The sequence below is a fragment of the Cyanistes caeruleus genome, chromosome 23, assembly GCF_971803275.1.
Source record: "Cyanistes caeruleus chromosome 23, bCyaCae1.hap1.1, whole genome shotgun sequence".
In the NCBI taxonomy this organism is placed as follows: domain Eukaryota; kingdom Metazoa; phylum Chordata; class Aves; order Passeriformes; family Paridae; genus Cyanistes; species Cyanistes caeruleus.
Window position 1 is genome coordinate 686540 of NC_141723.1, and position 25392 is coordinate 711931.

General features: G+C 46.5%; 1 protein-coding gene and 1 long non-coding RNA gene across 8 annotated transcripts in view; one reads left to right on the top strand and one right to left on the bottom strand.

The window, feature by feature from the left end:
* The window catches only part of ARHGAP32 (Rho GTPase activating protein 32), a 239979-nt gene that overhangs the window by 168005 nt on the left and 46582 nt on the right, over positions 1 to 25392 (top strand). For 6 of the 7 annotated variants that reach the window (XM_086861446.1, XM_086861448.1, XM_086861444.1 and 3 more), the window contains 2 exons: positions 29 to 106; positions 7160 to 7241. In XM_086861446.1, coding sequence (XP_086717572.1) covers positions 29 to 106; positions 7160 to 7241 — 160 coding nt within the window. Of the gene's footprint in view, positions 1 to 28; positions 107 to 7159; positions 7242 to 23407; positions 23549 to 25392 lie in introns of those variants that run through there. The other variant, XM_086861451.1, reaches the window with a different exon arrangement.
* On the bottom strand, positions 19937 to 22372 carry LOC147649452 (uncharacterized). Its single transcript, XR_015278919.1, has 2 exons — positions 22144 to 22372; positions 19937 to 21500 (listed from the first exon to the last, which is right to left on the bottom strand). It is a non-coding gene; the product is annotated as an uncharacterized LOC147649452 (long non-coding RNA).

Consider the following 25392-nt stretch of genomic DNA (forward strand, 5'->3'; position numbering starts at 1 on the left):
TGTGACTGATGCTGTCAACCTTTTGCAGGTGGGGGACATCGTGTCTGTCATTGACATGCCACCAAAGGAGCTGACCTCGTGGTGGAGAGGAAAACATGGGTTCCAGGTAGGCACCAGCATAGCCATGGCAGTGGCACTGGAATAAGATCAGGATCCTCAGTGCTGTGTTCCTGAAGCTGTTATGCCCACTCAGGGTGGCTCAGGGGATGAGCAGTGTGTCCCTTCCCTTGGTGTCAGGGGACTCCCCTTCTTTTTGGGCTGGGGCTGGAGCAGACACAGGGTCTCCACTGGAAGTTTCCTTCCTCCCTCACCATGGAAGGGCTGGCCGTGTGATGGACAGCTGGCCTGATGGCACTGGAAGCTTGCACTGCACCCCCTCCAAGGCAGCTGACACTGTTACTCACATCATCCCCTTCCTTCCAGTAGCTAAAACCAGATCAGGCAGAGCATAGAGGTTTTGGAGAATTCCAGCTGACGAAACAGTGCTGCTGACTTGGACAAGCCACCCATGTCTGTGTTTACTGTGTGGTGCCAGTGTTGCTGGTCCCTGTAAATGTCACAGCATGGGGGTTGAATCCAGAGATGGAGACTGAATTTTCAAAAGGTCCTAAGGATACCTGGGGATTAGGTACCAAACCTTGTGTGTTGAAATGGCACTGTCCTTCCAAGGAGTTTTTAGTCCTTTGGATTTTGTTATTAGGAAATGTAAAAGCTTTAAAAGTCTTTTTTAACCAAGCAAACCCTGGCGGGGTGACTTGTGCCATCTCACATTTCAGCTGTTTCAGCCACAGGGATTTCCATCTGCAGCTGCTGTCTGTGAGTGGGTGGGATGAGGGGTTTGCCCTGCAGAGGCTCAGGACAGACCAGACACTTGTGTAATTTGGCATGGAAAGTCTTCTCAAGGCTCCTCAGGTTTTCCCTGGCAGACCTTTCCATGCCAGACCCAGCCTGTGGCCCAGCTGCTGTCAATTCCCAGCGGTTGGATCTCCCAGTCCCAGTTGGATGCAGTGAAGTTACGCTATCCCAGGGCTGTCTGCTAAGCCAGGGCACGTGAGACACAGCTTTTGTTGGTTTTGTGTCAGGTGTGGGAGTTCAGGTGACATCTCATTTGTAAAATCAGAGCAGAATGGACATAGAATATCTGCTCTGAAATTTCATTTGTATCTAGAGTCAACACACTGGTACTACTTGAACAAACTCCTGCTTCTCAACTGTCTCATGGCTTTGCTGGACTTGTATCCTAATCTTAGAAGCCTTAAAGCTGAATATGCTGTACTGTCATAGAATCACAGATTGGCTTGGGGTGGAAGGGATCTCAGACATCAGTTCCAACTCTCAATCAATTAAATGCTGTAATACTGCTTGGAATGATCAGTCTATGCCATGATTAACTTTCAAGTGAATCAATAAAGCAAAACAAAGCTACTCTGTGGTCTGTGCCTGAATGTGGACACTTTGCACAGGGTTTGGGATCCCTGTGGGGGATGTAGATCCCATTATTCATGGTGGGCTCCCTGCTTGCTATCAGGCTGGCTGACATTGGGGCCAGGTCTAGAGAACAGCACTGCTGATTAAAGGCACAGAAGCAAGGCGGCCCTTCTGCAGCTTGTCACAGCTTTGTGCCTCTCAGATCACAGTGATCCTGTTTTGCTTTGCCAGCAGAAAAATATGGTGATGAACAAACTGCCTGGAAAGGGGGTTTTCTGTGTCCCTACACAGTCAGGCTCCTGACACAACAGCTGTAAGCAGGTGCAGAAATACAGCACCATATTCTGGCTTAACAGAAAACTAGGGGTGGAATAATCTTGTGTTCTTAATGACAAGCAGGAGTGGTCATGGTGTAATCAGGTGCCAGCCAGAAACACCATGAAGATGCAGCTCTGTGTTCCCACAGCTCCAGGAGCTGTGCTTGCTCAGAGTCATAACCTGTGTGTGGAGTTTAAGGCTTTTGAGCTCTAAATGTACAGAAAATGTATGTTCCTGATGGAACAAAGTCTTTTGAAGATATGAGCAGTAAGAATTCAGAGAAAGGGAATTTATCTCTGGTGTTGCTACACCAGACCAGAGATGAGTTGCAGGGAGAAGTGTTCTTGGTGGATGCTCAAAAAGAGTGTGTAGGTGAAGAATGTTGTTACAGCAGAAGGTGTAGGGACAGATGAAGCTGTGCAGCCTCAAGCATTTGTTAGAGGCAAACAGTTCTGTTCCTGTTTAGGAACATTGCAGTGATAGCAATCTGTTGATCCAGTCATTTGAATTAATAAAATTAATCAACAGAGCCTCTCTTGCCAGATAGTTGTGATTCTGAGAGCAGATAAAAGGAGGAAGTCCTGCCACCAAATGTTGGACAGCTTGTCCTGTTATTTCTCAGGTTTTTGCTTCATGTTAGGGAAGGAGCAGGGTTTTATCAGCCAACCACAGCTTCCTTTATAAATCATGTCTTGACAGAAGGAGAGCAAGAACAGGGAAGGAAATTTCTTGTTTCACTGAAAAGGGAAAAAAAATACTTCTTGACTTAAAGGAACTCCCCTGTTTTTGTGCATTTGAAGCAGCTGTGAGTTGTGTGTGCCTAGACAGAAGTGCCTTCACTCCTGCCTGTCCTGCATCCCGTGGGATAATGGGAGGGCTGTGGTGAAGAAGTGGTGGCAGCTCTGCAGATGTGAGCCAAAAACCAGCTCTGACAGGCTGCAAGCACCTGCAGCTTGAATTCAGCAGGGAAGTCAGAGCATTCCTGCCAGCCAGAGCTGTCCTTCAGGGATGACTCAGTGGGTTTGTACCCATCACACTTCCCTGGCACAGTGCCTGCGCTCTCTGCATACCTGAGCTCATGACTGCATTGCAACACACCTAATCCTGTGTGAACAAAACAACTCACGAGGCATTTGCTCTGCTTAAAGTAAAATGATTTTTAAGATATTTTTCCTCAAGCCTTTTTCTCTTCCAAAGCCCTCAGTGTGAGTCAATGCTTTCTCTGTAAGGTTGTTACCTAAATTACAGCCACCTCCACATTAACAGCCTTCAGCCCTCTTTGTTCTGCTCTGCTTTTGCTTCATGCTTTGTCTTTTCAATCAGTAGCTCTGTGTCAGAGAGCTGAGTCATTGGGGACAGGACCTTGTTTGATGCACAACTGCCTTTGGTTGTCCTGAATTATTCTGCTTTTGGGAAACAGTTTCCTGAGGTACAGAGCTGCACCAAAACCTGCACTGCTGGAGAGGTAACAAAATCAGGGTGTGCAGCCAGGGGAGACTGGGATGATTTTAATCAGGCTGTGATTGCAGCAGCTTCAGCTGGTTGTGAGACTGTAGGTCCCTGTTCCACAGAATCCCAGGATGGTTTGGGTTGGGAGAAACCTTAGGGATCGCCCAGTCCCACCCCTCCCATGTGTAGGGACACCTTCCACTATCCCAGGCTGCTCCAAGCCCTGTCCAGCCGGGCCTTGGACACTTCCAAGGATCCAGGGGCAGCCACAGCTTCTCTGGGCACCCTGTGCCAGGGCCTCACTGCCCTCTCAGGGAAGAAGTTATTCCCAATATCCAGTCTAAATCGCATCTATCCCTGCCCTCTGGCAGTGGGAAGCAGTTCCCTGATCCTGTCATTCCATCCCTTGTCCAAAGTCCCTCTCCAGCTCTCTGGTTTCCCAAGGTAACACTGGCACACCAGTCAGGAATGGATAATCAACAAGTACCATCCCACACAGATACTTTTTTGTGAATAAAAGAAATCAAAATAGTTCTGTGGCCAGGTGTTTAATTCTCTTTAAGAGGAGCTCAGGATAAGAGGAGTAACAATCCTGTTCCTCCTGTTAGTAGTGCTCTAAAGTGGAAGAGCATTTCAGCAGGGGCTCCTTTGGGAATGAGGTGAGGGTGTCCTGCTCTCTGTGTAGTCATTTGGCAAAGACTTGGTGAAAATTCTGCTCAGGAAGGCCAAACAGGCTATAAAAAGTTGCAGTTTTCTTGTCAGGTTTTGCTAGATTGTCATCAGATTTAAAAGAGGAAACTTTTGACTAAAATTCAGTCCACACTTATATTATGTCAAACCCAAAAAAACATTCCAAATGTCTCAAACAAGGTTTCATTTACCATTTACATTGCTGGTACTTCCTCATTTGTTTGAATTCCCTCCCCGTAAACTGAAAATTGTCATTGTTACTGTGACTTTTCCCCTTAAAACCTCTTGTGGTCTCCAGTTTTAGCAGCCACTGGCATAGAAGTGAAAAGCTAAAGCTTTTAGTAGGTGTTTCAGAACAGTTCTCATGCACCAGCAGCCTGTACTTTCTTCCTCTGATGAAGGTCTGAAGTGATATATTTAACCTTTAGATGACCTTGCATTTATCTAAATATATACTACCCTGGCTATTAATTTTCCTCCATTGCCAAATCCTTTAATCCTGGCTCAAGCTCTAATAGTGCCTTTCTACATCTGTTGAGATTAACTCTTGGACTAAACTCATGTATGTATACAAACTCAAGGAAAACTTCCCATGGGAGGAGAAATAGCATCTTTTAAGTGGGTGGGAGTGAGGCACAAGTTGTGGGTTATAACCCCGACGAGAATCTCCTGGGGATCTTGCAAGAAAGGTTAGAATACGTAAGTCTGAAAATGTAATTAATTTGTAGCAGTGAGTTAACATCAGAGAGCCAGCACAATTCTTTGCCCCTGAAAAATGCATTGTAATTATTGGTGTGAACATGGCAAAAGTGATACATGGATAGCAGGTCGAATGTTTGATTTGGAAAAGTTCTGGGATGTCTGGAAGCAGTGACATAACCATCCAGGGTCTTTCATTTCTGAATTCCTGGTTAGTGTGTCGTACAGTGCATCCAGAGACATATTGTGTTAACAGTCAAAGGCAAATGAGTTTCTGATTTCATGTCCAGCATTTGATTAAGTGTTCAGCAGTGTGGGATCTGGGGTTGGGTTTAGATCCAGGTTGAGATGATTAATGGAAGGTTGGGATCCCAGGACTTCAGGTTTCCTTACACAATGTGGGCAGTTAATGAAAATGGAAGAAACTTCATCACTCCAGCTGTGGAGTTTCCCAGATGTCTGTGTGGTGGGCTGAAACTTTCCCTGGACTTGTGCATTTTTCCTAATTTAGAAATTGCCTCCTGTATCTCTCACATGGGAAATGTCCAGCAGAGACTCTCAGCTGCAGTGAAGTGTTGAAGCTGGGGTTGTTCAGCCTGGGGAAGAGAAGGTTGTGTGGAGATGTCCAAGCACCTTCCAGTGTCTGGAGGGGCTGCAAGGAAGGTGGAGAGAGACTTTGCATCAGGAAGTGATGTGACTGGACTGGGGGAATGGTTCAAAATGAAAAAAGGGAAATTTAGGTTGAATATAAGGAGGAAATTCCTCCCTGTGAGGGTGGGGAGGCCCTGGCACAGGTGCCCAGAGCAACTGTGGCTGCCCCTGGATCCCTGGAAGTGTCCAAGGCCAGGCTGGACAGGGCTGGGAGCAGCCTGGGACAGTGGAAGGTGTCCCTGCCCATGGCAGGGGTGGAACTGGATGATCCCTAAGGTCCCTCCCAACCCAACCCATCCTTGGATTCCATGATTTAAAACCATGAAGTGTATTTGTTTAAACACCAGCACTTCAGTGTCCATGCTGCTCAGCTTGTTCCTTGGCACCTCCCAGGAGAGCAGATCCCTGAGCCATGAGCTGCCAGAGGAAGGGCCTCTGTACGTGATACTGCTGTTCATGCTCATTTTCTTCTGTTAATTGGCACATTTCTGTCTATAAACAGCACAAAAATCCCCACTGTGTTCCATAACTCTAGGACACCATGGCCTTGCAGACCTGGCACACCCAGCTGAGGGAGTGGCTGGTGCAGCCATATCTCCTCTTGGGTTTTGGGTGGGTTCTGTGAGTCACTTGAGATGCCCAGGCCAGTCCCAGTTACAGGGAACCCCAGCTCAGAGCCCGAGTGCTGCTGATGCTCTTACAGGTTCTGCCCTGAGCTCTCTGAGTCTCAACAACAATTGTATTTCAAGTCTGTGACATGGTGGGATGGCTGAGAGCTTGTCCTTGTGGCTGGGCAGAACATTGCCCAGCTGGATGTTGGGGGTGTGGGAAGAGGAAAGTGTGTGCTCTGATAACTGTTGCTTCCTTAGGGAATTTGGAATAGCATCAGTCTGGACACCCCACATGACACTGCCACCAAACTGCTGGGAGGGAGGTTTCTGGGTGAAAATCAACTTGGAATAGGAAGGAGATCAGTGGAGACAAAAGGGAATTGTGTAAAATGAATTAATAGACTGCCAGGCTTGGTGCTGACTGCCCTGTGCCTCCAGAGGATTTCATGGATGTGCCAACGTGACTGGCACAGTCCTGGCTCCGTTCTGCTCAGATGAGCTCGGGGCCCATCCTCTGGCTCTTTCCTTCATGTTCCTGTGGTTGAACAGACTTGGTGCTTCCAGCTGTCCCAGTCACAGGCCTGACAAGGGACAGGGAACTCTGCCCTGCCTCAGATGAGGAGTCTGGGGAGGTGCTGGTGCCTGACTTACACCTCACAATACAGGAGCTGTGCTGGGTGAGAAACACAGAGAAAAGGTGGGGGAGGATGGAGCATGGATTAAAGTTACCAGAGGTCTGCTCTGGTCTGACTTTCAGCTGGGATGGGAGTAAGAAGAAAGATGCTGGGAAATCAGAGAGAAGGTGGGGATGCAGGGAAGTGCCAAATTCCTCTCTGGTCACAGCTTAGCCTGAATCTTTGAACAGGGAAAAGGAAATAATTTCACTTCTCCCCACATACAGCAGCCCCTCTTGAGTGGCATGGGAATGTCTGCAGACACATCCTGCTCCAAGAAAACATTAGGATCCTTCCCATAGCTTTTGACCCTTAGGCTGGTTTAGAGGGACTCTCCAGCCTTTTCTGCCTTTGAGGGGCTGCAGGGAGAAACGCTGAGTTAAAGGTCAATGCAGGGACACAGAAATTACCATTTGAAGTTAATCACTCCAGGACCTTGCAGTGCCTTAAGCTCTCAGATTGTTCTCTCTCAGGGTGCTGGCAGCAAAGCAGAACCTGCAGTTGTCAGTGCCTGCTGGTCATTTGATGCTGGATAATGTCAGGGAGCATCAGGCAAGGGGAGTTGAGGGGAGATGTTGGTTGAACAGTTCAGATCTTAACACTCCATTTCCTTTTTCCTCCATTTCTGTTTTACTCCAGGTTGGATTCTTTCCCAGTGAATGTGTTGAACTCATCAACGACAAAGTCCCTCAGTCCGTGACCAATTCGGTGCCAAAGCCAGGTGTGTATATCAGCTTTTTTTGATGCAGTGAATTGGAGTTCTCTTTGTGTGTTTCATGTTTAATAGCTCCTTCACATAAGTCATGGATGTTGACCATCCCCTGCACATCCTCATGCCTCCCTCTGTGTGTCAATGACCTACACATTGCCCTTCTCTGGGCAGTTCCTGCTGTTGAATGTCTTTCACCTGCTGTACAAACTTGTATCAATGTCCACCTCCTGCCTTACTTGAAGGATTAAATTCTGACTTGTCAGAATTTCGAGATACTTTGAGCCATCTGTAATGAGAGAGTCCATGAAACATCGCAGTTCTAGGTGATCAAGGGAGTGTCAGGATTTTTTATACAGAACATAGATGAGCAGGAATGTTTGTGCTGATCAGATGGAATAGATCACCTTGGTACTGGAGGTTTCTTTCTGCTTGAGGATAAATGGAGGAAGTTGGATTTAACAGAATTGGCATGCTGGTTGCTTGTGCTCTGGATTCATGGCTGCATCTGCTTCCTCCTGCCTTCTGGACATTTCTGTATTGTAGGAAAAATAGGCAAATGAATCCAAAGTTCTGCTGAAGGAAGAAAAAATAAATAGAGAATGGGACTCTGCTGTCAACCTTCTCATCCTTTCAGTGTGTTCTGGAAGTGATTGGCATTAGATGTGCTGGCATAACTGAGATCTCTGTAAAATCTACTGGTGGGGAAGTTGAAATTTAAAAAAAACCCAACTGTATTCATATAGGTAAAGGTATTTCTATATATCTGTAGTATTGAGAAGAAGTTTGAATGTGCTGGTTTTTCTTAAAATGTTAAGCAGCTGGGAAGTGGAGTTGGTGTTGAACTGGTATTCTTCTCATCTCTCTTCTCTATTTTAAAGCATGTTCTTCATCTTGGCTGACTTAATCCTTTAAAACAAATAGGTATGATTCAAAAGCTTGACTTTTGCAAAGGGAAATAACAGCATTTTACCAGCTCAGAGCTCTGGAGTTTGGTGGAAGGTCATGGAGAGCCCAAGCTGTGAGTGCTCTGCAGTGATCTGTGTGCTTTGGAGAGCTGGCAGGTCGAGGCAGGGGTGTCTTCAGCCATTGGCATTGTCAGCTTCTGACATTCCTGGGAATAAACATTTGGAATCAGAGGCACAGAGGTGGGCATTTCCTGGATCCAGGACCTGCTCCATCAGCTAAAGCAGGAAAGGCAACTTTCAATCTAAGCACAAGCAACTGTTTACTGTTAAGCATGACTCAGGCAATTCAGTGTGCTGAGCTGCTGGAGAGCAGTGTCTCTGCTTTAGCAGGAGACAATGGAGCAGAATGGATGAATAGATTCTATTTGGCTTCAACAACATGCTGGGGATGGATTTCCCCCTTCAGCCCTGGGAAATGTTTGGTATAAAGTGGACAAGCCCATGTCCCATGAAAAGTAGTAAGTTGGAAGATACTGGCAAGTCACAAGGGTGTCCCCTGACCTTCCCTGATGGTTGTTCTGTGGGGACATTAAAAGGCTCCTCTAGTAGAGTTCTAATGGGTTCTGAGATGTAAGGAATGGTGCAGCTGGTTCTGTCGTCCTGCCTCTCCTCTGCACACGGATTTAGTGATGCCACCCCTTGGGTGTGTTCTCTGTGCACCTTGGGAAGTGGCAGCACTTGTGTGATGTTGGCAGGAGGCTGGAATTCCTCTGGACGCTGCAAAAACTGGTGGGAGAGGAGTCAGGGAGGAGGTTGAATATGGTGCTGGAGGATGCCAGGGCCTCTCTGGATGAAAAATGCTGGGTGAGATGGGTGAGGGGAGGAAGACAGGAAAGAGTTCCAGGTGTGCCAGCACAGCCCAGGGAGGTGGCACGAAGCAGGACTGAGGTGCTGGAGCACCCTGGGTGCTGCCAGGTGGGAAACTGGATCTTCCCAAGGGCACCGTGCAAAGCTGGCTGGGAATGGCATTGCTGGGTTAATGCACTTTCTTCTCCCGTATTCCTGTATTTCGTGTTTCCCAATCCATGCCTTATGCACACAGGGTATTTCTCATGCACCTGACTACCCACATTAATTACTCTTCTCCCTGTACCTGTATTTAAAACATCAGTTTATCTGTCCCCAAGGAACAGAGACTTTCCTAAAAGTCTCACTTGGAGCTGTTGCCCTCACTTGACATTAGCAGGGTATTTTATTTTGAATTAATGTGAAGTTTTAGATGTGGCCTTGACGAGCTGCACTTATCAACAGGCCAACTTTAATTTCTTTAATCAAAATATGATGTGTGGAGCATTCAGGACATTGTGCATGTGCAGAGCAAAGCTCTTTGCCACGAAGGAATTTCCAAACACAGAACTCTGCAGGCTGCTTAATTGTCCCTGGATCTGACTGGGCTGAGGAAGCTAATGAAAAGCAGATGGAAAGCAGGGAACTTCCTGCCCTGCGTTTCTATTATTATTTATAATTAGAGGGTTTGATGTGCACAAGGGATAGGGACAGCATTTTAATGGAGCCATAAAATATTGCAGTGGTCTCTAATGCAGGGCAGTGACTGCAGTTCCATGTAGATGAAACACAGGGAAGGACAGAGTAGGGTTGGGATTGAGGGCAAACTCTGGTTTTGGAAACAGTATTTCCATGGACTGTGGCAGGACATGCTTTGTACGAACAGCAATGGAGCCAAGGCCTGGGATAAGTGATGGAAAATGGGCCACACAGAAAAACTGGCCTTTTTATTCAGTTCTGAACAGTCAGAGTCATAGGAAAGAATATCAGATTTGCCCTAAGTCACCTCTCAAATATGTGTGACAATAAAGTTTGGAGTCAAGAGAGGAAAGGTACCTGTTGAGAGGTATTTTCCCTCCTGTATTGGACTAAGCCTGTGCCCTCTTTTTTTTGTGTTCAGTCCTGTAAGAAAATAGGTGTTTTTCCCAGCTGGGATACCAATGCTTTCCTGACTGTTTCTATTTATGTCAAAAACCCTGTGAAGATCTAGGAAGGTTCTGTGGGCTCATCAAATCTCATGTTTCTTGAGCACTTTCCTTTTCTCTAAATTCTTCCAGTATTCTTAGTGGGATACAATAATGTTAATTTTTTAGCCTAAAATATTATATTGGATTAATATCTACTATTTCATAGTTAATATTATCAATTTAGCTGAATTTCCATGCCAGAAGAGATGGAATCAGGTCATATTCATGAGGATTTTTAGAGATCCAGGATAAAGTCTGCATTTAAATTTCATGTATTCAGAGAGAAGTTAATCTTTTCAATATTCAGTGCTGCTCAGAAGGAAAAGTGTGAATAGCTGCTCTGGATTTTCCTTCTAAGTAAACATTTGTGAATTGCCTGAACTTTGTGGCTGTGCTGACTCTTCTCATCTCTGTCTGTCTCTTTTTTTGGGAACAGTGTTTTATGTCCATGTGTGTTCATGTTGTCCCCACTCCTCAGTCACAGGCAGTGTCTCAGCTCTCTCTTTCAGTCACTTTCTTCCTTAGAATTCTGGATTTTCATAGTTTAGCAGTATTTTAACCCACATCTCACATTTTACCTCATACCTGCAATTTGTTTTTGTCTTTTCCTAACAAGCTTCATCTTCCTGTGACCCAACTTCACTGCAGTGGCCTCAGCAGGGCCATTTTGGGGAAGGTTTTAGACTTGCTCTTTGCTGGGGAGCAGCTGCTTTCAGTGGGGAAATACAAAATTAAGCTGCAGTTTTCAGGGGGCCCGTTAGAGCTGAAGAGAAGAAATGGGGGATAAGAAGGTGATGTTTCGCTTTTTTTTCCTCCCCCCAAAATAAGCATTTTTAAAGCCTCAGGGGTCATTCTCACAAAGGATGTATAACCCAGCAGCTCTGCCCAGCTTTATGGAGGAGTTTTCAAATTCTTGTCTCATCCATTTAATTTATGTTTGAAAGGTGAGGTGAAGGTGCTCTTAGGAGACACAACATTAAAAGGTCCCCTGTGAGTATTACAGGCTATTGTGAATGACTGATTTTCTTTTTAAAACATCAATAAGAGATTGATCTGGGTCAGCACATCCGATACAGATAATCCACTGAGTTTCAAGAGGATTGAAATTTAGCTCTGGATCAGGCTCTGCCCTGACCTCCTGCAGGTCTGGTCAGTGCTGGAGAAATTAATTTCAGCTGCAAGAATGTAAATTGAAACACATTTAACTGTTGTAATCACAACAAGGCCATGACTGTTTTGAAACAGGCTCATTTTTAATCCCTGGATAAAAAAGATTGTAGCCAATTTTTTATTTTAATAAAAACTGGAAAAGGAAAGTGCAGATAGAGCTTAAATTCTGCAGATGCCCAGGCTGAGCAGCCATTTGACACTTGAAAGAGCATCATGTCTTAATTAGTCCTTTATAAAGAAAACGGGAAGTAAAAGTGTACATAATTAGTACTAGTCTTGTTAATCTGAAGTACAAAAAAGCAGTTGATCAGTGTTCATGCCACTGTCTCATTAAGGCTGAATTAAATGGAAATGTGCAGAGCCAAGGCAGGTCTCCATTTCCAGGGGGGAAGCAGAGAGGGGATGAGCACCCAGAGCTGCCCAGCTTGAGCTGATGATGAGATAGGAACTGCTTCCAGCCCTGCCAGGCCTCAGGACCAAAATCCTACAGGGAATCCTGCTCCCTTGAACATGGGGATTCAGGAGGAAAGGCCAACAGTGGGAGTGTGGAAGCTCACTTCAGAAGAGTCCATGGCCATGGGAGGTGCTGCAGGAATTTCCCAAGGCTCTGAAAGCTGCCAGGATTCAGCCAGCAAAGATTCCAACAGGTGAAGCTTGCCTGTGGAATCCTTAGGCTGGAGAAGTGCCACCATTCCCCAGCTGTGCCACACTCACCTCCAGACCACGTCCCCAGGTGCCACATCCACACACTTTTCCCAGACCCTTCCATCAGAACACAAGTGGGGGGTTGAGGCAGAGCTGGGCCTGCCTCCTCTGCAGTTCAGGATTTTCAGGAAGAGCACAGCAGCAAAATACAGCTCTGAGACAATTACTCTGATTTTTGCACAGGGTGAAGAGTAAGAGGAGCTTCTGCTTTAGTACCAGTGGAAATGAAGGAAAATTCAACATATAACAAAATTCAATATATAACAAACCCTGTGCAATTTGGCAGGACAGGGATGCACCTTGTGATGAAAGGTCAAACATGCAAAATGTTGGGGGTTTTTTGAGCTGGGACACAGGGTGGGGATTCCTGGATCCTATTGAATTTCCCAAGTGTTTATCACCAAATAAACCAAATATCACCAAATAGCTTGAAGGACTGGGTGTGTTGGATTGTGCTGTTCATATCCCAGCTGAGCTTTGTGTAAAATGATCCCATTTTCAGTGGGAGAGTATTTTAACCAGCTGCCTTTTGTTTTTGTTTTGCTTTTTTCCTTTTTTTTATTTCTCCCTCCCTAGTCTCCCCTGCCCATGGAGCCCGTCCAGCGTCCTGGAGCTACTTCCCCCCTTGTACGTCTTCATTTATTCCTTTGTCCTTTCATTCTTGACTTGTTTCTCTGTCTCTTTCTTTCCTTCTTCTTTTCTACATGCAGGTCAGTAGCACTGATGCCCTGAAGGATATTTAAGGGAAACCAAAACAAACCTTTGTTCTAAGGTGCTTTTTAAAAAGATATTTTGACATAAATAATACAGCAGGGAAAGAATATAGAGCTGGTTATAGCTCTTTTCTGGGGGTGATAAAATAATTTTGAGTCCATAAAAAGATTGAAAATATCAAAAAGAAAGCAATTAAGTGCCAGATGACCAAGTATGAATGTCAGTGTGAAAGAAAGAGAAAAAAAAATAGGTGATGGGGGGGAATTAAACATTGTTCTCAAAGTTTGTTAGAATATGATAACCTTCAGAAGCCAAAATACCTTTTTTTTTTTTTTTAAATGAGGGAATGGTGTTTGTGCTTAACATCTGAAACATCTGACAATGCCCAAAGTAGACTAATATGTGGCTTGTTTATTCAGAGTCCTGTTTCACGTTGCCATGGTTTTTTTAGATCCTGCTAGTGCTGGTCTAAACCTCACAGCAATCATCTGGTGTCAGTAAAATCTGGGATTGGTCATGTAGATTTATCATTTTTACAGCAAATGCCTCACTTGCACAAATCAGCTCCCCCTGGGATGTTGTTTGGATTCCCTGAGTCAGTCTGAAAACTTGATGTGCAAATAGCATAAAGAGTAAAAATTATGTAAAATGTAAAAATTATACAATATCTAATAATCATGTAAATATACACAGATATATCCATTACCCACTGCCAGCCTGCTGGCACAGACTGTGCTAGTGTCCCTGTAGACTGGGGGACAGGCAGTGCTTCCATTCCCAGTGCTCCCTCCAGGACAAGAAAAGCTGTTCCTGGTGTGCAGATTTGCTTTCCTGAGCACATGCCAACATGCTCAGACCCCTCCAGGCAGAAGGAGGGTCCAGAGTGGGAGAGCAGGGTTTGTATTTGGGATGTACCACAGAGAGTGAGGTGAGGCTTCTTCCACTGCACATATCCAAACCCACAGGAGCCAGGGAATACTGAAACTGGGATGGAGGCTTTAAGAATGAGGGCAGAATTTATTGCTGTGACTGACCATGTCCACTGATAAATAATTGGACAGAAAATTTGGGAGGAATCAGAATAGTGAATCTTGTAAGATCCAGGGAATTCTCTTTGGGCACACAAATTTGGAGAAAAGACTTTTCTTAATGTTTTTCCATTTGTATAGTCAAGTTCCTTGGATCCCTGAGCCCTTCAGAGATGCAATTCCTGCCAAGGATCAGCAGCAGTTAAATTTACATAACACAGGGAGGCTTTAGCCTGTCTGTTTTTTCAGGCAGGCTTTTTTTATTAGGTTTTTAACTCAAAACCAAGGAATGTCCATATTTCTGGTTATTAAATGCAAGTGGTCAGTGTAGAGTCTCCCTCTTATCTCAGCTGTGAGAAGGAAGATTGTGACAACAGAGCAGCTCTAGTATTTCTCCTCAAAGCTATGAGGCTTATTAGTGGTTCTGCTTGTTTTTCCTGTGAAATAAATTCCTTATGACAGCCCTGTCCCTTTGTGAGTCATGGAATTGCCACAGAGATGACAAACTTGGTTGTGGCTGCTCTGAGAGCACCACTGGAGAGCTGGGGAACCACATCCTTCCCTGGCTGAGCCCTCCTGGGCTCTGGGGCTACCAGGAATTTAGAAATATATGTGGTTTTTAAGTATGGAGGATTTGAGGTACTGTTCAGGTTTTGTTGGTGCAAGGAGGATGTTCCTTTCTGGGCTCATTTAGGCACTGAAGTTCTTTTTTGGGCTCAGATAAATGAGCTGAGCCCTGGACAGGGAGGCAGGGGCTGGTGGAAGAGGGTTTTGTAACTGGGACAAAGTGCCCCTGACCAAAAGCCCAAAATATTTGGTCTCCCTGCCACAGCAAAGGCTGTTCCTGTGTGAGCTGTGCTGTGTTAAAAATCACTGATTTCTCCTCCAGCATTTGCCAACATAAACTGACATCTATTTTATATAATTTTTAGTACTCTTTTAACAGTGAAAATTCTTCTTAGTGTGGTCTGTGCACAGAATCCCAGACTGGTTTGGGTTGAAAGGGAGCCTAGATATCATCTGCTTCCACCCACTGCTATGGGCAGGGACTAGAATTGGGAATTGGCCTGCACACCCTGCGCTCGCTCCTGAGCCAGCTCCAAGCCCAGTTGTTCAGGCACCACCCACTTCATCCCCAGCAGCTCAGTTTTCCAGGGATTTGTGTGTTCACTCAGCTTGGTTCAGCTCACGTCATCGTTTTTGCTGTTCACACTGTGAATGGATCACCTCTCTCATGCTCCTGTTTGCACACAGGCACTGATGGGCAAGAATCATTCAGGCCTAGAACAGTCCAGGGAAACCCCAGCTCTGCATGCCCAGCACTGAACTCTGGATTTCTCCAGCTCTGTCTCTCTAATGCTGTCTCTCCATGTTGAACTGTTGGTCTCCTGCAGTCCCTCCAGGAGATTTTTAACTTCGTCCTCTCTCTTGCCTTCTGTGTGTCCCTGCGCCTCCTCCCCTTACCCTGATTATCAGATTTGGAGATGGATAGTGTAAATCCAGGCTCTGCATTTGTTACCGAGGCTCTGAACCAGTCCCACCTGAGCTCAGGTAGAGCCTGTTCTGTGCCATCACTCTCTGTGCTAACTGTGTCTAACTTTGTATGTGGTAGCAATAACCACTCACCCCTAGGCTTGCTGGCAGAACCTAGCTGAATATAGTGAAACTATATTAGAACTATTAGAACTAGCTAGAAATAGTGAAATAGAGAATTATTAATTTATTTTTATATTAAAACCTGTTTAATACCTGTTGGGTAGAAAGGCCAGTGCCTGGTTCTGAGAACCCACCTTCTCAGGGGCAGATTTTCTGCAAGTGCTTTCCAGACCCAGTGAGTAAATCAGATCTTAAGGTGATGCTCAGCACACCTAGGCTTGCCTTGTGCACACTGCAGTATCAGCAGCCATGTGGGTGTTAATCTGTGTATCAGAAATCAGCTTCTTCCCTCCCCCTCCCCCAGCTGCTGTATTTCTAAATATAAAGCATTCTTCTATTCCCAGGCTTTCAATTTGTGCCTCACTGTCCAAAGAGTTTGCCAAACCCTCTGTGACCACGCTCTGGGGAAGAGCTTGCTTGAATAAGAGAGGGAAGAAATGTGGTTAAATATATAGTTTTACGACAATGGAAACGACCCTCCTGTGTGCCCAGTGCACTGTGAGCGCAGAAAACAACTGTGTTGTGTTGTCATTGCCATGACAACGTGGCTGTCACTTGTCAGAGCTGGCACTAGGTGAAATTAAAGTGTTCCAGTGGAACTGGTACATTTTATGTAATTAAACATTTGTTCCTCAGTTCTTGAGAGGTATTTGACAACAGACATTTCAATTTATTTGCTTGTTGGGTTAAATCATACCTGCACTTCTGTTTGCCTGGATTTTCTAAGTGCTTGGAAAGAGACTGTAGGTGGGATTTTAGGAGAGGCAGAGCAGCAATGTGTGGGAGCTTCATTTCCAGGCAGGGCTTGGCACCAAGGGAAATGGCAGAGTTCTTGCACAGGTTTCAGACAACCTTGTCCTCTGTGTCCCTCTGTTTCACCCAGTCCCTTGGGATTTGGGTTGACCTGTATCTTCCTAGAGGTCATCCCAAGCTGTTCTTTGGGTTAAATGTACAGGTTATTATTGGTTATTTGATATCAAAGCAGTGCTGATAGATACAGCCAGTCAGAGCTCATTTGAGTCCTGCTATCCACAAAACCATGCCATCATGGAATCCCCTGAGTTGGACCCACAAGGATCATCCAGATCCACTCCTGCACAGATACCCCACAATCCCACTTTGTGCCTGACAGCATTGTCCAAATGCTCCTGGAGCTCTGGCAGCCTTGGGGCTGTGACCATTCCTGACCGAGTAGGAACCTTGTCCTGATACCCAGAAGCACTGGTAGAACATTGGTTTATGAATGAGCCGGTGCTGGTGCAGTTCATGACTGAAGTGCTTGGTAAGTGCCAGGCATCTCTTCTAATTGTGTTTGAACTGATGGCAAATATTCTTGTGGTTTAGGTATAAAGCTGTGCTTCTGCTGCAGTTCTTGTCTGGATTCTCATTGCCTTTGCCTGTCATCACAGGAGGATTTATTTTTAAAGTAGGCTTTAGGGCTTTTAAAAAAAAAAGAGTATTTTGCTGATAGTGTGGATCTTAGATACATTAGGGATGTCAAACTTCACCTTCAGTAATTGTGTTGTTTTGCCGGATTTCAGTGCAGTGAGCTCTGGAAAGTGCTTATTTACCCTGAATTGCTCCAGTAATTACCTGGTTTTAGGAGAAGGGGATTTATTGCAGGGACTGCCCAGGACTATAAGACTGTTTAGTCTTTTTAGGTCTTTAAATATGTACTGCAGATCAGAACTGCAGCAGCATTTTCCTGAGTTTTTCATTTCCTTGGAGTCTTTTTCTCTTTGCTATTCCTCCCTTGTTTTAAGCAATTCATCTTTTGTTCCTTCCCATTTTTTGGCAGAAAGGGATGAGAGCTGTGGGCTGATCTGTGAAGTGCTGCTAAATACAGGATTCATCTGGTCCTCTATGAAATTTGCACCATAAAATCTGTGATTCTGCTGGAAAAGTAGGAGTTGGAGAGACAGCTTCCTGAGCCTGTGTGCTGGGAACAGACATGGCAAAAATGCTGTGTTCCCTGGGCAAGTAGGAACGGGATGTTGGAGCATCCCAAAGGCAGCAGCAGCAGCAGAAGCAGTGTCTGTCCTGCCTGGGATGAAGAGTTGCTCACAGCCCTCTCTGGAGGACTGGATTTCGAGAAAGTCCCACAGTGCTTCAGCCTGCCAGGCAGCACCACATGTGTTGTTCTGCTTTTCCAGCAGTAGCTTGGGAGGAGGAACCAGCAGGGCTCTGGATCTGGGTCTGCTGCTCTACTCTCCCTTTCCTCACAGGGCACAGGATGCTCTTGGCATCCCATGGAAGTACAGCATTCCCAGGACAGTTGTGCAGCTGAAGCTTCACCAGTTGTGCAGCTGAAGCTGTGGATGATCTTCTACATGTCCCATTTCCCTTTTGCAAGGGGACAGGGTTTGGATGTTCCTCTGGACCTGCATGAAAATCCACCTGAGGATTCTCCATAGTGTACCATGCTAAGGGTTGCAGGCTCACAGGATGGCAGGGAATTGCAGTTTTGGGAGTTCTTCACCAAACTGGAACAAGTAGTGGATTTACAATGAGCAGATTTTAGAGTTAAAAAGTGTAAAATATTCTTTCTGCACCCTCTGCCTATGGTGACATGCTTTTCTTTGTAAGTTGCTTTTGCCTTTTGCCTTCAGTGGCAAATCTGAAACACTTTTCCTGTCCACCGAAATAAAATCTCTAAACCTTGGCTAACTCCTAAGTGAGAGACAAGCAGGAATTCTATTTCACAAAGTTCTTAAGGATACAGAGCATTAGGAAGTCAATGTATTTCTCCTACTTTCGTAATCCTTTAATCCTTTAACGGTGCAGATGTTTCTGACAATGGCAGTGAGAGCCAGGAGTGCACTTTGGCAGTGCTTTAGGAGCACCCCTGGCTGTTCCTTACCCCACTCTGAAGAGTTTTAGGTGATGTTGATGCAGTATTTGCAGTGAGAACAAATCCGTGTTTCTGTGACATTTTCTGGGTGCTATGGAAACTGTCTGCGTGGTTCTCAAGAAGTTCTGGGTGAGTTGGTTGACATTTTCTTCGAGAGGCTTGGATTTAAAGCCTGGAGTGGAAGAGCAGGATTTGGGGATTAATGCTGTGTCTGGAGGGCACAGGGGAAGCTGGGGCAGGGGCAGAGCAGCTGGAGCAGAGCAGGAGATCCATCCTTTGGAGAGAAGCTGGACTGAAACAAAAGGGACGTGCAGGATCAGGGACGCAGGAGCAGGAGGAAGGTACTCTTTGGTCCTGCTGTTTCATTCATCTCTTTTCTTTTTTAGCTGAACTCAAAGAGAGTTTCCTAATCTATGAAAGCCCTGCTGGAGTGGATCCTGTGTCCCCTCAGAAAGTGCCATGAGTGCAAAGCCAGTGGTCCCAGGACAGTTGGTGGACACTGGTGGTGTCCTGTGGGACCAAAAGGTTCAGGCTGAGCCTGGGAATGCTCCAGGGACCTTCTGCCTTCTCTGAACAATCCCAGTAAAGCACAGGTGGAGGTATCAGTGAATGAGCCGCTGTGTCGAGCCCCCAAGTTTGCATTCAGGTTTTTCCCTGGCATAACTGAGTCTCCTGGAAGAATGGAAGAGATCCCACACAGAGCTGGCACAAAAAAAACCCATCCCTGCCCACCGCAAGCCCCTGTCAGGGTCCAGAGTCCTGGCCTCGGAGCCCTTTAGCAGCTTTGGGGAGCAAGGGGAGCAGCAGTTGAGGAGCATCCTCTGCTCCATCCCAGCATATCCTACATCCCCACTGGGAGGCACTACTGGTGTAATTACAGCGCTGGAAATCAGCCTCCAGGCACAGGGAAATGCCTGGAACACAGGTAGAGGGAAGAGCCAGATTAATTACTGTGTTCCCTATAGTGCAGTTTCTCCTTGTGTGTGGTCACCAAGGCTTTGGAAAGAAGCTGAGCCCATAAACAGCAGCTTCAGGCGTCTCACACTTTGACAGGTAATTTTGTGGTGAGCCTTGGCCATGTTTCCTGGGGAATTTTAATTGGAAAAGGAACAAGTGTGGTGTGTGGATCTGTGCACAGTCTGTACACATCAGTTCATGAACAATTACATAGATCTGTGTTCTGTGCAGGTAAGAAAGAGCTGTATTAATGTTTGTTATGGAAACATTCCTGGTGTTTGACAGGCTGGATCCCTTAAAATAGGCAGAGTAGTGTGAAGCAAAGCAGTGAAACTTGGCTGAGTGCAGGATGTTGCAAGAACCCATGTGCTTTAATAAGGCCACTTGCCTTTTCACTTGTTCTGTGCTGCTTTCTCACTCTGCCTGCTCTCCACTTATTCAGGTTGGGGGGCTGTTATTTTTAAACAAGATAGTTTTTTCCTTTCTCACAAGCTCTGTCAAAATGGGACTTAACTGTAATAATAGTTGGCTTAACTAAACTGTGCAGTTATGCTAAAAGCTCTGAAATAATGGCAAGAGGGAGATTGTTCTGCTCTGGTTTTTCTCTTCTTTTCTCCTGAATAATTCTGTAAATTAGTGTGGGAGCCAGACTGTGGCTTGGAAATACTTCAGGCAGCTTTAATCATAAATGATGGCACAAAGCTCTGATCTCTTCCTGGCCTATGGATTTATCACGGGTCGTGCCAGAGCATAGCTCAACTCTCCCATTAAAACCTGGTTCTGGGAAGTTCACAAAGGTTGAGCAGCTACACCACCACCTCTCTGTGCACAAGGAATTCATAAATTGAATAGCTGGAATATTTTTCTTGCAAGCCATGGCAGAGCATGTCTCCATCCATCAAAAGCTCAGTCACTACATGGTACCAATGTGCTCAGAGCAGCTGTGGAAGTGTCACAGACACATCTCTGGAAGTGTCCCAAGGCCAGGTGGGACAGGGCTTGGAGCAACCTGGGATAGTAGAAGGTTTCCCTGTCCATGGCAGGGTTGGGACTGAATGAGCTTTAGGGTCCCTTCCAACCCATTATGGGATTTGATGATTCCGTACTCTGTGACATGAGATACCTGGATTTCAAACCTGATTGCTGTCAGCTTTGAATCAATTCCAGTCATTTCAAGGCATTTAGTGCCATGATGTGCTGCTCTGTTTTTTTTTTTTAACATCCCACTTTCTTTCATCTATAGTTTCTCAGCAATATCCCTTATTTTTAAAGGGGTTTTTGCTTATTTGTGTTGTGTGTGTGTGTGTGTGTGTGTGTGTGTGTGTGTGTGTGTGTGTGTTTTGGGAGCAGCTGACTGCAGGATAAATCCAGCTGAGTAAGAAGCAGCATTGGAAAATCCTAATTGTCCAACTCCTAATGATGGCTTGAACCTCCTTTAGTGGTTACATTTGCAAAACCAGAAAGCGGAACAAACTACAGGCTGCACTAATAACATTCTTTGGGTTGCCTTGCCTTCCCAGTTCTTCTGCCTGAAATGACTTTTGGAGGACAGGGTGAACTTCAGGACTGAATTTGTGACAGGCACATGGTTGGACACTTTTTTCTGTTGCTTCAAGTGGTTGAGCTTCTTAGCTGGGTTTAAAAGATCCTCATTGTCTGCCTCCTCTGCTCTATGGCAAGCAGACCAGCTTTCTCAGGAGTGGGGAATGCATCTCTTTCACTTGCTCAATTAAAAATAAATAAATAATGCTTAAAATTGTCTGGCAAAAGAAATTAGAAAATTAGACTTATGAGTTTATTTTATTCCTTCCAATCAAATATTCAGAAGCAGCAAAAGACATGGCAATGCTGTTCAGTGCAGTGGAGAGCAGAGACCCCTGTGCAGGTGCAGGTGGTCCCACGTGCAGAGGAATTGTATCTTGGTTGCTCAGGTTTCATTCCTAAAAGAAAGGCAGTTTCTAAGAAGGATTAAAAGATTTTTCTTTACAGAAAGCAAAGTGCAGATGTGGGAAAGGTGTGTCATTGTACACTAGGTAGTGAAATACCTCCTGAGAGCAGTTATTGCAAAGGTAAAACCCAAGCCTGAAGCTGAGGAAGCTCTGTTATTAAGGATGCAGCTATTACATTCCTGCTCTGATTAGCAAAAATAGGATTGGGCGACTCCTGGCCTTAGTTTGAAATTGGGCACCAGCAAAGTGTGTGAATGGGAGTTCACCAGCCTTGAAGGAGTCTTCATAGCCAAGCCTGGCCTACAGTGAAAAGAAAAAAAAAAATATAGGGAGCATTCTGGCAGCTTCAGGCAGCTCAGTGTTACTGCTCTGAAGTCCTAGATGCTGTTTGGAATTGTATGTGCATTTTGCATGTTAATTTGGAAGCATTGCTTCTACTGTGTTCATCTTCATTGTGATTTTCCCAGTTTTGATCAATGGGTTTGATAGGAAGAATGTTCCCAGAATGTTGAGTTGGTAGCAGGGAGAAGGGTTTGTACTTGGAATTATTTAGAGAGAAGTGGATTTAGGGTGTTGTGTTTGGCTGCTGAGGTAACTCCTGGTGTGACAGTGTCCAGGCCAAACAAGTCCAGCAGTGAATACCAAGTGTACGAAATAGCTGGAGAACAGGATTATCGGGAGATGTGAGTCAGCAAATGATTTTGAAAACAGCACAGAGGAGAAAGCATGAGCACCCAAAGAAATGAGTTTTCCCCTCCTGCTCTTCAAGATGTCTGCAGATAGAGAGGCAAATTCCTCCTTAATCCTTCTGACCCCGAGGTTGCCCTTTGGCTGGTGAGCCCACATTTTAAAGTGGGTGACAGCAATTACTGGGATTGATGAACTGGTGTTAATGGGGAAGCTCGAGGTCAAACAGCACAATGGCAGGACTTATACCACAAACCTGAAGTAAATGCAGGTAAGGTCACAGCTTCACTGGCACTAGGAAAAGGCTTGGCTGAGGCTTCCTGCCCTCCTAGCTCTTGTTCCCGCTCCAGGTGCTGGCTGAGGCTGTGCAGGGATGGCAGTGCTGGAGTCAGGTCAAGTTCCACGGTCTCTGTGCTCTGCCCTGGGCTGGAGGCTGGCTGGAACTGGGTCACTGGGAAACGATCCTGTCATTTGGGTTTGCTTCCAAAACAGCAGAGCTCCTGGAGAGCTTTTAATTGGGTTTGTTTTCGGTGATCTGATCATTGATTCAGTTCAATGTGAACTAGCCCCTCAGACTGGGAGGGGGCATTGTTCCTGTGATTACATTATCAGGGACAGGTGGGTGCGAGGTGCAGTCCCCAGGGCTGTGTCCCATCTGCAAGCTGCAACGTGCTTCCACCAGAGCACTAAGGCATGCCCAGGGTCTCTCCCTTCCTTGTGGACGTGCTGAGACAGATCCTCAGCGTGGCCTCGGGGATTTGCAGTGGCAGTAGTGACTGAGGGATAGGGATGGTGGCACAGATGTACCCCTGAGCTCTGCAGTCCTAGTGGGAATGGGCTGTGGTCCTCACCACAGTGTCCTCTTTAGAAGGAACAAGGAAGGAAAAAGTGGATAGAGGTGAATGCTTTCCTGACCTGCATGTTTTCCTGGAGGTGCTCACAGGCTGAGGGGGTGGCACTGGGCCCGTGGAGGTTCTGGAGCAGCCGTGGGTTACACGGGGCAAAGCCAGCGGTCAGACCTCCACAGAACCCCAGCATGGGGCAGGAGGGGATCTCAGAGGGTCCCGGCTCCCTACTCCAGCCGGGCCATCCCAGAGCACAGGATTGTGTCCAGTGGGTTCTGGACTATCTCCAGTGAGGGACACTCCACACCCTCTCTGGACAATCCGTTCAGTGCTTTATCGCTGCACGGGGAAGTTTCCCCCCACGTTCAGCTGGAACTGCCCGTTCCTCTTGTCCTGTTGCTGGGCACCACCGAGCACAGCCTGATTCATCTTCTTCATCAGCTTCTCAGCACCCCCCTTCTAGATTTTGATACCTATGATTTTTTTATACTTGTTTTCCACCTTCCCCAGCCGAGCAGCCGTGTGCTGCCCGCCATCCCTCCCTGCCCACCCCGCGCCCTCTGCCCGGCCCCGGGAGGGACAGGCGGCTCTGGCGGCGGTGGCGGCGCAGGGACAGCGCCTGAGCGGCTGCGGGAGCGGGGGAAGGGGGGAGCGAGGGAGGGGAAAGGAAGGAAGGAAAGAAGGAGGCACCTGCGGAGGAGGAGCCGGGGAGGAGCTTGGCAGAGCCGCAGAGGCTGCGAGCGGCCGGCGCATCCCGCGGATCCCGGCGGAGCCGAGCGCAGCCCGGCGCGGGGACCCGGCTGGGAGCAGGGCCAGGTGAGGAAGGGATAGCCCGGCTTATCCGGGGCGGAGGTGTCTGCACCACTTGTTTCTTAATAACTTGCCAGGTACTTAATGCGTGTGAGGGGAATGAGTGGCTTTGGATGAGGATTCTTCTGTCCCGGTGGTGGTGGTGCGGGAAGGAGGCTCTTGGTACATCACATTGGATACTGGGAAGAAATTCCTCCCTGTGAGGGTGGGCAGGCCCTGGCACAGGGTGCCCAGAGAAGCTGTGGCTGCCCCTGGATCCCTGGCAGTGCCCAAGGCCAGGTTGGACGGGGCTTGGAGCAGCCTGGGCTAGTGGGAGGTGTCTGTGCCCGTGGCAGGGGGTGGGATGGGATGGGCTTTAAAGTCCTTTCCAAGCCGACGTGATCTGATGGTGCTTAGCAGCCCTTTGTTGGGCCCAGGGGTGCTGGGGAGTCCTGCCCAGGACACTGCCCGGAGCAGAGTTGGTCCTGCACGGGGAGGGGGGTGATGCTGTCGGGGTTCTCAGATGCCTGGGATCATGTTTTCAGCCAGGTAAAATACACCTGGTGTCAGTAATTTCTGTCTCATCCCTGGCTGCTGGTTACAGACCTGTGCTGTAGTGGGAGAAGATCCTCGGGGATCCATGCCCTTGGGCCATTTCCCTGGCTTGGTGACCAAATACCGATTAAATTTACGTACTTACCCTTCTCCCCCTCCTTGTTAAATGTTTTACTTCTCTTTCCCTCTAACTAATCTCTGCCTTGAGGTTTCTATTCAACCTTGCTCCACACTGGGTCCATAGTTGTAAATTGTTTTATTGGATTTGTTCTCAGGTCATGGGTGTGTAGCAAACCGAAGCTGTTAAAGGGAGCCTCTTTCATGTCTGGGATGATTTGTGTGAGGATTCCCACCCAGATCCCAGCAGGGAAGGAATTCCAGTGTGCATACCCCACCCCAGCCCTCATCCTGGGGCTGCAGGGCTGGAGTTCAGAGCCTCCCTCTCAGATTTATACCCCTCTCCCAAAGAGGCAGCTGACAGAGGGGAATGTCTGCAATTTAAATTTCAATAGATTTTTGCACATCACTTTATCCTTTAACTTCCCTCCTTCCCCAGACGGGCACATTCCTAAGCATTAATATTATTGATGCTGTTGGTCAAGAGAAAGGGGCTTCCTATTTAAAACTGCCAGCCCGTTGTTTGCTGGAGCCCTGGGGCAGGGAATGCACACTCTGGAAAACAAAATTCTCAGGGTGAGATGTTACAGTGATCAAAGTAGACACTTTGCAAGTAGCCATGGCTTGTCTGTTCATATTTGTTCAGAAAACCTCCTAAAAGCCAGAGCCCATTTTTAAGGACTAAATGCCCTGTAGGATCTGATTATTTGTGACAGACAGGAGGCCTTCCCTTTCCAATCTTCCTCGACCTTCTTTGTTCTGGGCACCACACAGGCCTGATAAAAGAGGCTCATTTGAAATCAAAGCCCTGCACTGGGAAGTGAAAGGAAAAGAATAGAAAGCAGGCAAAACAGTACATTATCTGCATTCTTAAGTCTTAAAAAGCAGATTTAACTCACCTCAAATCCCCAGACTTTTAGGTCAGATTTTTCACTTTCAGTGAAGTTTTTTTTCACTTTAGCTGTGTAAGGAGGATGTATGTGAAAATGTATTTTTTATCCTCTTTTAGATATTGTATCCTCCTTGTGCTGTAAAAAGTGACTGTAATGTGAATGAAAATTGTGGTCATGGCCTTCAGTATTTGTTTATGTTTCCACTTCAGGTGAGTGAAAACTTATCTTCCAAAGGCAGAATCATCTCAGGGCTTAATGCTGGGGTTGATAGCTGAAGTATGAACAGTTTAGGAAGTCAGGGCTGTA